At 41.3% G+C, this 10,875-nt stretch overlaps 1 protein-coding gene across 1 annotated transcript in view; it reads right to left on the minus strand.

The window, feature by feature from the left end:
- Nucleotides 1-1,772: 1,772 nt before the first annotated feature.
- Nucleotides 1,773-10,875, minus strand: part of PPM1E (protein phosphatase, Mg2+/Mn2+ dependent 1E) — a 203,593-nt gene continuing 194,490 nt past the window's right edge. The window contains exons 5-7 of the mRNA XM_044675063.1: nucleotides 8,469-8,612; nucleotides 8,126-8,219; nucleotides 1,773-2,836 (exon numbers count right to left, since the gene is read on the minus strand). Coding sequence (XP_044530998.1) covers nucleotides 1,773-2,836; nucleotides 8,126-8,219; nucleotides 8,469-8,612 — 1,302 coding nt within the window. The remainder of the gene's footprint in view (nucleotides 2,837-8,125; nucleotides 8,220-8,468; nucleotides 8,613-10,875) is intronic.

The following is a 10,875-nucleotide window of genomic DNA, read 5'->3' on the forward strand; positions in this document are numbered from 1 at the left end:
TGTACATTTAATGACATGCTCATGTTAATCCACTCATAGCTTCACTGGTACCATTAAATAGTAGCTAACATTCTCCGTTTTATCTGTGGTATACATTTAAATTCTTGCCTTCCATTATGTGCTCAGAAAATATAAATATAAACTAATTTTAATATGCAAACACATAACTAGGAAGGCAAAATTTGTAACCACCATCTTTTCAACACTTCACAGAAACAACTTCTAGAATCCCTACAACTTGGTCACCACTATTAATTACTCGGGATCACCAGGAGCTAACTATGTAACACTAGACCATGGTCTTTAGATATGAATGCCTATACTTTTGTTGGGTGAACATAATTTCTGTATTCCATTCATTCACGATTTCCTTTAATCATCCTGAGGTTCTGATGCCAATTTGTAGATCTATAAACCCACCAATAATCAGGGCCTTGGGAAAAAAACAAAACACCTGAACCATATTTCAAGACTGATCTTAACAGAAAACTTCAATTCTCACTTCTGCATGATAGCAGAGTTCTCACTGAATTTGTAGCTACACTACACCGTTCCTATCTATTTGCCATCTAATCATCGTCCTTCATCAGTGCTTGATATCAGGCTGTTTTTAAAGTTGAAGTCCATTTTTAGATTGAAATCACCAGTTAGCTACATAGAATAAGTTCCTAATGCTTCAGTGTCTTGGGTGGGTGTATGGGGTACAACCATGCTTTGTCATCTTCTAAAACTTTAATTTTACAGGAACAAATGCCTTTGCTGTCTGTAAACTGAAACATTTGAACAAGTAGCAGAAATGATTAAATTGGGGTTACGAACATGATCTTCTGAATATTGTAAGCTTGCCAGTTGATTCAGTACTAACTGGCATATTTTACCTTGATAACATTTTGTTAAAACTAATTCCTTTTGACTCCTGAGATGAAGGTTCAATGAAAAAGGAGTTCGTTAACCTCACAAATTAAAATCAGTTAACCACCCCCTCCCCCACCCCCCCAAAAAAGCACCAAAAAAAGATTCTGAAAAAAAAGTCCCACAGGAAAGATTTTTTTAAACTATGAAAGAGTTTTCATGTTCAGCTTTTATGCCTGATTATACTTCAATCCAAGTCTGAGAAGGGGAGATTTTAACACTAGACTCCCACTTCCTGTGTGCCCCATTAAAATCCATATGGCTTTTAATCTTTTACCTACAGAGTGGATATTTTCCTAGAGTTCTTTTCCCTGGGAAGCTACTATTCAAAAAAATAAAACCCAGAAATGAACCCAGGCTTTGGGGAACATTTTCTGTGCTAAACTTGACAGTTCTAAACTAGGTTTTCTTCATATATATGTAAATATATGTGTGTGTATGTATATATACACACACATGCATATATATATATATATTGCTCTACAGACATTTCAGTCAGATCAAAACTGTTTCCTGACTGCATATAATCAAATGAACCAACTAAGCCAGCTTCCACTAGTGACACAAGGGAGGGGTGTATGTGTGTGTGTGTGTGTGTGTGTGTGTGTTAGAGGTGTGGTTGTACACATGGATCCATGGTTTAGTTTAGGGAGTGGAATCACTAGTATTTTTTAAGATTGAAACACTTTTTAAAATTTCCTAGAGATTATTTACACACAAGAATTGAGCCTTTCATGAAGTCATAACATGAGATACTTCGTGTTTCTGAAATGCCCATCTTGTTTCTATACTGATGGTAGTGTTTTATTGGGGGTTGGGAGGGAAGGTATCTAACCTACTTTATGGAAGAGTTATTATATTTAACTGCTCCCGGGAATATCTGCGTATGGTATACAATTACTGTTTCTAAGCATCCCCATCAGAATCTCACTGTACTTTTTGCAACTATTTTGTCTCCATGGCAGAGAACTTCTTACCAACCTCCTATTTCTATTCCCACTTCGAATAAGTGAAGTCAGACTGGTTGTGCCTGATTTGTGGGAAGGCTCGTGAGCAAAGAGAAACGTATGAAACTTTGGTTTGAGCCTGAATCCATGCCGTCTCTTTGCATAATAGTGGCGTAAATGAGAGAAACTAGAACCTCGCTTTCCCAGGGGTTCATTTTTCTGTTCATTTTCCAACCCAGAAAAGACTGGAGACAAGCTCTCCATCCTGTATATCTGCTGCCCTGTTGAACCCAAGTTAAGATAAGCAGGGTATTCTCCAGCATCATGCTGTTCATGCACTGAAGACCGGACTGATTCTTTCTCCATTATTATATCATTAACATGATTTGCTTTCTTTGGTACTGTAAGACCAAACATTTCAACTGGTGACCAAAATTTGGCACTCTCAGGTTTGCTTCCTTCTATTTTTGTGAGATCTAGGTAGCCTGCATCTTCAAGCACATTGATTTGGGACCCTGTGCTCAAGCTAGTTCTATCAGTGAATGAATCCACTCGCCCATCATACCCTAGATCTGCGGGTGCCGAGCACTGGTGCTGAGGCCAGGGACGTTTGCTTTCTCCATGATTTTCCTTATCATCCCCGCCATCTTCTTGACCTCCTTGAAAAGAGTTCTCTGTCCAGTCTGATTCCTCACTAACATTTATAGCTTTGTTCATATCCCTCAGGAATACCACAATGACAGTGATATTATCACTTGACCCGGCATCACGAGCTGATGCTACTAACTTGTGGGCAACCATGCTGCTGTCTCCATTATTTTCCTTCAGGTGGTCGGCCACCACCTTCACTGCCTCATCGGGGTTCACGGTATCGTAGAAGCCATCACAAGCTAAAATGAGGTAGTCTTCAGACCCATCCAAAACAGTGGAGGCAGAGTCTGCATCCCCACAAATGTATGGCTTATGCTCAGCATCTCCTGGAGGAATTAAAAAGCAGATATAAAAGGGTGAGGTTTTAGCTTGGCCTGTCAGGAGCAACAACTGCTTGTCTCAAAGGAATGATAATGCATACTTGAAGAGATTTATAAAGTGCCTTTATTACGCTGGTCTCTAAAACAGATGCTTGTCACCACCTGTATACCACAAGCTATCTCCAGACCTTTCTGGTCTTTTTTAGCTTCTTTTTTAGCTCAGATTTTCAGCCACAGACCATTGCCAAGATTTGGGCCATGCTGAGCACAACAAATGGCATCAGTTTAAAATAAGGCACCGGGAGGCAATAACATTTGATTTGGCTTTTCTGTTCCATACACGGCTCATTAACAGTTCATTGAGTTTTAGAACTAGAAGGGACTAAAGTCTAATTCCATCATTTAAGAAGTGGGGAAACTGATCCAGAAACTTTGAGGTATTTAATTGCCTTACCCTCCCAGCGCCAATTCTAGTGGTTCCCTCTTACCTCGAGGATCAGTATAAAGTCCTTTGTATGACATTTAAAAGTTCACAACTTGACCCTTCTTTCCTTTCCTTGACTCATTGATCTGGCCATAATTACTCTTTCTTGTACCTGACTCTTTACACTGGGTCATCTTCCATACCTGGAATCCTCTCTCTTCTAACTTCTATCTCAGAATTCCTGGCTTCCTTTAGGATTCAACTAAAATACCAGCTTCTGTGTCCCAGTTGTCCCAGCTGTTTATGCCTCCCCCCTTTAAGATTACCTTTCATCTAGTCTGTGTCTTGTATGCATAGCTACTCCCTTTTAATGATAATAAGGGAATTCCCTTTAGTGAATCTCTTGAAATGGCTGCATGTATTTGAATTCGACCTATTTGAAGTTAGAATTATGTATAATATGATAATTGGGTCTAGCCCAAATGGAAATGTTCAGTGGAATATTTCACACTAATTGGGACTTAGGTCTTCCTATTTATTTATTTATATATTGTCACGCCAGTCAGAATGTAAGGTCCTTTCATATACGTAAGTGTCTAATGAGTATTTATTGAATAAATGGCTTAAGATCTAATAAATTGGTGTTAGAGTTGGAATTTGAACCCAGGTTTCATGATCCTAAAACAAAGCTCTTTCCACATAGTTTTGAAGACTTGACAGTACCATAAGATTAGGGAGGGCAGAATATGTCCCTTCCTCATTGATAATCCACATCATAGCTGACATTCATCTAATTTTATAGAACCCTAGATGTACGCCATATGCAGGAATCCCTTCAAACATCTGTCCCTGCCATCTTACTTTCGCTTAAATACTTGCAAAGGCAAGGAACTCATCTCACAATACATCCAAATGCATTGTTGGACAACTTTAATTCTTAATTATCTTGATTGCCTCAAGCCAAAATCTGCTTCCTTATAATTTCCACCCTTCGGTCATAGTTCTTCTTCCCACAGCTACATAGAACAAGTTTGTTCCCTAATGCAGAAGTTAGCCATTTATTTAAGGACAGCTGCGATGTGCAGTTGTCTTCTCTGGAGGCCAAACATGGCCCGTTATGTTCTTCATTGCCTCATGAATCCACGGCAGGGGTGTCAAGTGCCATGATGCTTCTGGTCATCCTCTAGACGTTCTCTGTTTGCCAATGTGTGTTTTCATAATCTCAAAACTGGAAGACTTCAGAGATCATCTAGTTCAACCTGGACCCAACTAAGAATCCCTTCAAGAGCATTCTCAGCAAATGGTCCTTCTCTTAAAATGTAGCCTAAATCTGCCTGTGTAAAACTTCTATCCATTGTATGTAGTTTTGCCATTTAGGGTCAAGCAAACAAATCTACTCCCTCTTCCATGTGACAGCTCATGAAATGCTTAAAAGGTAACTATCATTCTCCCTTTTTGCAAGCTAAATATCTTTAGTCTCTCTTCAACCAATCATCAACCAACCTATCTCAAGGCTTTTCACCACCCTCTTCACTTACCCAGGTTTAGTGGTTATTTCTACAATTTGGGGATCCACAACTTGACCATATACAGGCAAAGTAATACTAGCCAACATTACCTCTCAGTTCACAACTGGGCTTCTTAGTGCAGCCTTAGATCACATTGCCTCATTTTGGCTTCCATATTGCATTCTCCACTTACTTAGAGCTTGCCGTCCATTGGAACCTCCAGATATTTGTCATATAAAATTTTTGACTAGCCATGCCTTCTCTACCTTCTATTTTTGAGGTGGACTTTTTCCCCTAAAACATAGCACCCAGCACTGAACACAATACTCCCAGTAGGGCACTATGGTCTTCTCACACTGTATAACTAATAAATCAGTCACATCATCACCGCCACAGACATTCTTAATTTGTAAATGCCTCTAGATTTTCTCCTCTTGTTATCAGGACTAGTCATACCCTTACATCCCCAGCTATTGGATCCTGAAGACACTTAAGTCATTTTTACCTTGAAGCCACTGCCATGCCAAATATTTCTCAAAATCAGCCCTTTTTCCTTTTATTCCAATAATCCTGGCCAGATCTCTCTGTGCAGCACAGTGCATCTAATGCCAGGCATGGAGCCAGGAAGACCTGAGTTCAAATCTGGCCTCAGATCATTTATTAGCTGTGAGATCCTGGGCAAGTCATTTAATAGCTGTTTGCCTCAGTTTCCTCATCTGTAAAATGTAGAAAATAAGCACCCACATCACAGAGTTACTGTGAGAATTAAATGAGATAATGATTGCAAAGTACCTTAGTACAATATCTGGCCCAAGGTAAGTGCTATATACATGTTAGTTCTTATAACTTATTATTATTATTGTTATTATTATCTGCCTACCCTTCCACTACTACATCCAGCAGCCAGAATCCTCTTACTGTTTTGAACACATAATTCTTCACTTCTTGGAAGGCTACTGTGGCTTCTAGTTGTCTCTTTAATCTCATGAAAACTCTCAGACCTGGGCCTTCAGTGGCCTCTATTGATCGCTCTCTTCTGAATTTTACCATCGCCTGACTATAATATCATCATCATCATTATCATTTGCTGAACTCCAGCTCTAAAAATACATGTGATCTGACTCACACTGTTCCCAAATTCTCAGTTAAAGGGCTATTGCAACTGTTACTTTGGAACGGAGCATGTGAAGATCTGTGCCCAGCACACACTGCCAAGATTCTGGCTTTTCACCTGCTCTTGTGTGGGATGTCAAATTCATGACATTTCGCCCCCAAATTTGGTAGGAAGGCATGAATCTATTTCATGATAGAAGTAGCATTAACTTTTTATCTTCAAGCTACCCCTCCGTTTACCAGGGAACTACAATCTGCCCTTGGCAGTTTCCTACGTATGTCTCAAGGGCTCATGAGAAGGAAACAATTTTAAAAGATTTTATTCTGAAGATGCAAATTATGTTTATGGTGTAAGTAGAGAATTTTTTTTTTCACACGCTAGAAAAACCTTGGATGTCACGTATCACTAATAAGATTGAGGAGAGAGTTTTTTCCAGTTTCCTCCTTGACTTTACTCCTTCCTATTTCCTTTTTAGTAGGTTGCTTGATTCTTTAACAAGCATTAAAGATCCCTATGCTTACTAGGTCTAAAGATGATTCACAGGACTTCTGGGATCAAGAAGATTTAATGTAGCAATATATTCTAGAAATGAGAATTTTTCCCTTTGGGCTTTTTATTCTAGAGTCCTTTACTAACTGTAGTTATAAAGAAATTCATTGCCTCTCTCTTACTAGCTGCTCCCCACATTTGGGCCTTTCAACAGCTTGTTAACACCTTTACCAAAGAGTAGGCAAGAGGGAGGTGAAGCTCAGAGAATCCTTTTAGCTCCTGTTAACAGCCTTGGAATGGAAGAAGGTTAAAATTAATGAGTGAAATTAGATTGGGAGAATATGCATACATTTCATTTATCCCATTCCTATGCCCAGTTCCTAAGGAAGTTGGCAGTTGTCATTGTGACCTTGAGAGTGGGGGCAAATCACATAGATGTGGTTGAAAGAAAATCAGGACAAGAAGGATTCTTCTTAAACAGGAATTACAAAAACCATAGTACAAATAATAAAGGAGATATTAGAGAACATTGTCAAAATCATTGCCATGACATGAAAAAGATTTGGCCACATGGCATTAGCCAACCTTACTAAAGAGTGACGCCTGAAATGATGGGTCTGTGGCCCAAAGTGAGTCCGTGTGTGGTCTTTGAGTGAACCAGGACTACCGTACAAGCTGGCTCTTCCATTTCACAAATTTTCATGATGACGGCAAACTCGGCTGCCCCTCCATAGGCCATACGGTTTAGGGTGAGCCATTTCTGTTGCCCTTCCTTACCTTTGCTCCCATGAGAGGCTCGGAGAATTCCGTGTAGTGGGACAGTAAAAAAGCTCACAGTAACAGATCCCAAAGTTATCTAGCAAATTGTCACATTAAACAAAGTTGGAAGTAATTTTCACCTAAAAGTGTTTTCTGAGAATTACCTCTTTCTTGCTTACATTTTTATTAAATCCATTTACGAGCTGGTGATGGCTTCAGAGAGCAAGCCAGACCTTGAAGAGCAAGTGCTACTGTTGGCCCATGGTTTAAAAGTCAATTGAAAGAACTGGGAATTGGCAACATTTTACCCTTCTTGAGCTGTTACACCCTTTATGTTTCAGTTCTGGTGCTGCAGCTCCCCCCCCAAATTTACTCTAAGATGGAATACTGCTGGAATTCTTTCTTGTTGCCCATTAATTCTAACATACTTTATTTTTTTTTTAATCCTTACTTTCTGTCTTAGAATTGATACTAAGTATTGCCCCCAAGTATATTTTGAGTTATTCCCATTGACCTTGGGAAACCCTTAGCATCAGAGAGACTGTGTGGTCAATTCATTAAAAAACAAAAACAAAAAAACAACTCAAAACTACCCCCCTCTCCCCTTACCTTCTGTTTTAGTATCAGTTCTAAGACAGAGGATCCGCAAGAGCTAGGCGATTGGGGCTAAGTGACTTGCCCAGGGTCAAACAGCTTGGAAGTGTCTGAGGCCACATTTGTACCCACGTCCTGCAGGCTACCGTTCTACCTAGCTGGCCCCCACCCTCGGGCTTAGCTTCACGTTTTTCATTTTGATAATGGAACTTCAACATGAGACTCCACAGACCAAAGGATATGAAGCGGTAATTAAAAGTAAGATATTCCTTAATTGCCGTTTAAGTACTACCACGAGCTCTTTCATAATGGGAACTGCATCGTCTCTGGCTTTGCATCCTAGTTAACGCTTGGGTACTTGGAGGCCGAGGCACGCTGGGGAGCCTAGAAAGTGGATCATCTCTTACCAATAGCTCTCGAGACAGACAGACTTCCGTTTACTCTCCAGGCACCAAACCAGACCACACAGCCTCCGAGGGCCTCGATTCGTTGCTTCTCGTCCTACATCACAGCGTCACAGAACAGGAAAACAGAGAAGGGAACACGTCAGCTGGCTCTTTGGAAGTGAGCAGGAGGAGGACAGGGAAGGGGGGGTCGCATTCAGTTGCTCTCGGGCAGACCCTACCTGGAAAGATTCTTCCCCCTTTTTTCCAGGGTCTTTAAAAGAAGTTATGCTAATAAGCGATAATCATGCGACTGGTTTGGTGGAAAAGAGACCTCAGAGGAGGCCCAAAGAAAGAAGCTGCTCACCTCTCTGTCCGGCTTGTGCGGCTTCATTAACTCAACGGCTTGGCCCTTCCTCACCAGCATGACTTGAGAGTCCCCCAGCCAGGCTACGTGGAGCATGTTGCCTCGGATAAAGGTGACCACTCCGGTGGTCCCGCATCGCAGGCTCTGAAAACGGTTCATGCAAAGCCAGTGAAAATGAAGATCCGCAGGGGCAGAATTCTCCTTACTACCAAGCGGGGAATAGGTGCGCTATTCAGAACACCTTGTACTTAGACATTATACTTTAAATTAAATTAAAAAAAAATTTTTTTTTTCATTTTTTACAACCCTTAGCTTCTGTTTTAGAATCAATACAAGTATTGGTTCCAAGGAAGAAGAGCAATGAGGGCTAGGCAATTGGGGAGCGAGTCATTAGCCTAGAGTTGCACAGCTGGGAAGTATGTGAGGCCAAGATTTGAACTCAGGACCTCCCTACTCTAGGCCGAACCCCAGTACATCATGCTTTTAAAAACATTTTCATGGGGGCAGCTGGGTGGCTCAGTGAATTGAGAGTCACTTCATCTCGAGATCTATCTATCTCCAGAAATCTGATAAGAAGTAAGGACACAGAAGATCTTTTAGCTCTTGCTTCCAGCTCTCTCTTGCAACATGGAGTTTATTATATATGTTTCAAGACTCATTTCACACAAAAGAACCCTCACAAAACTTCACAGATGTGCAGAAGTTACAAATTATGTCATATCAAAACACAAAAAATCTCATTTGACTTCAGAATAGAACAAGGCCAAGGCTGAATTTTGGCTGGCCCATTATCGAAAGCCAAGTCTGGGAATACTTTCTCAGGGACGAATAGCCCCCACTGGAGGAGGTTTTGTCTAAATTTTGTCCTTTATTTACCTTGAGGTGTCTAGAAACAGATTCAGAGTCCAGGCAGCCTTTTGCTTAATTTCTGTCTTTAGTCTTGGAGAGAAGTTGTTAACCTCATAACTGCTGCTTTGCTGGGAACTCAAAGCTTTTCAATAAGGTCACAATACTTTTCAACAAGAAATCACAAGGATCACAAAAGGGGTCAAAAGAGGAGTCTCAGATTTTTATCTCTTTGAGACTGTTTCTCTTATTGGCTTCCCACAGCTTCATCCCTATTGCCAGGCCTTTACTGCTCTTCTGCCTTGGAAGCAGTCCATCATATTGATTCCAGGACGGGAGGTAAGGCTTTAAACACAAAACAAAACATTTTCACGTGTGTCCTCTCATTTGACTCCCCGGAGAACCCTGTGACGTAAGCCACACGGGGGCCGCTTCCTATTTTATCGATGGCTCGTCCAGTGTTACATGACTCACAGCAGATCCCGGGGCAGGGCTTTTCCTGCTGTGTCCCACATCCCACGGGCACTCCTGAATCATTATTCGGTCACGGAACACTCCTAGCCTCGGGGCCCGCGGTTTGCGAAGCGATGATGTCTAGCATTTCACTGGAAGGGGAAAACGGAGCCAATGTTTTGAGGCCTCCAGATGGCATATGTGAGAGTGCCCAGTGATGTCTGCATCCCAGAGAGTGCTACGGTTTCTATGTTAGCCCAGAGCGTGTTCTGAGACACGCAGAGATAATACAACGTGGATCAAAGGTTTTCCAGACGCTACGGTTTGGGGACCGTTACATGGGGGGGAAACGTTCTCGTCCTCCCCCATTTGCAGTTTAGAGCCCCAGGACGAGTGTTCTCAAAGGTGGGGATGCAATTAGCAGAGCCAAGTGACCCTTCCCCCTCCCCAGGGCCCATCGCCAACATGGGGAAAGCTTATTGTTTGTTCTCAATCCTCGCCCACCGATGGAATGCCTTCCCACACAGAACATGCAGATAACTCAGCCCCTCTAGTACAAATTATAAAGACGTTTCAGTGCACATCCTCTGGAAAGAACAGGAGGCAGGGCTGCTTCACAACAGGAATAGCTACTTTCTTCTCAGCAGTTAACGGCACAAGAGGGAGAAAAGGAGCTCGCTGTGTGAGATCTAAATGATTTAAGATAGCTGTTAGGAAGACTGAGGCCCACTGGAACAGTGAAGAATATCGGTGTATTCTTTTCTTTTTTTTTTTTAACCCTTACATTCTGTCTCAGAATAATACTTTGTATCTGTTTCAAAGCAGAAAAACAGTAAGGGTTAGACAATGAGAGTTAAGTGACTTGCCCAGGGTCTCAGTGTCTCAGTGTCTCAGGCCAGAATTGAACTCCAGGCCTTGCTCTTCATCCACTGAGCCACCTAGCTGTCCCCTATTGGTATACTTTTGAAGAAATGGAAAAAAGGAAATGAGGAAGAAAAAAGATTTAAAGGCATACTTGGTTTCAGGGATAGAATTATCTCTCTAAATCGTTTGTCAGGATTATCATGTTCCATGCTTAAGATGGAGAGAAAATTATGACAACAGGAAA

Source organism: Gracilinanus agilis, chromosome 4 (genome assembly GCF_016433145.1).
Source record: "Gracilinanus agilis isolate LMUSP501 chromosome 4, AgileGrace, whole genome shotgun sequence".
Taxonomy (NCBI): domain Eukaryota; kingdom Metazoa; phylum Chordata; class Mammalia; order Didelphimorphia; family Didelphidae; genus Gracilinanus; species Gracilinanus agilis.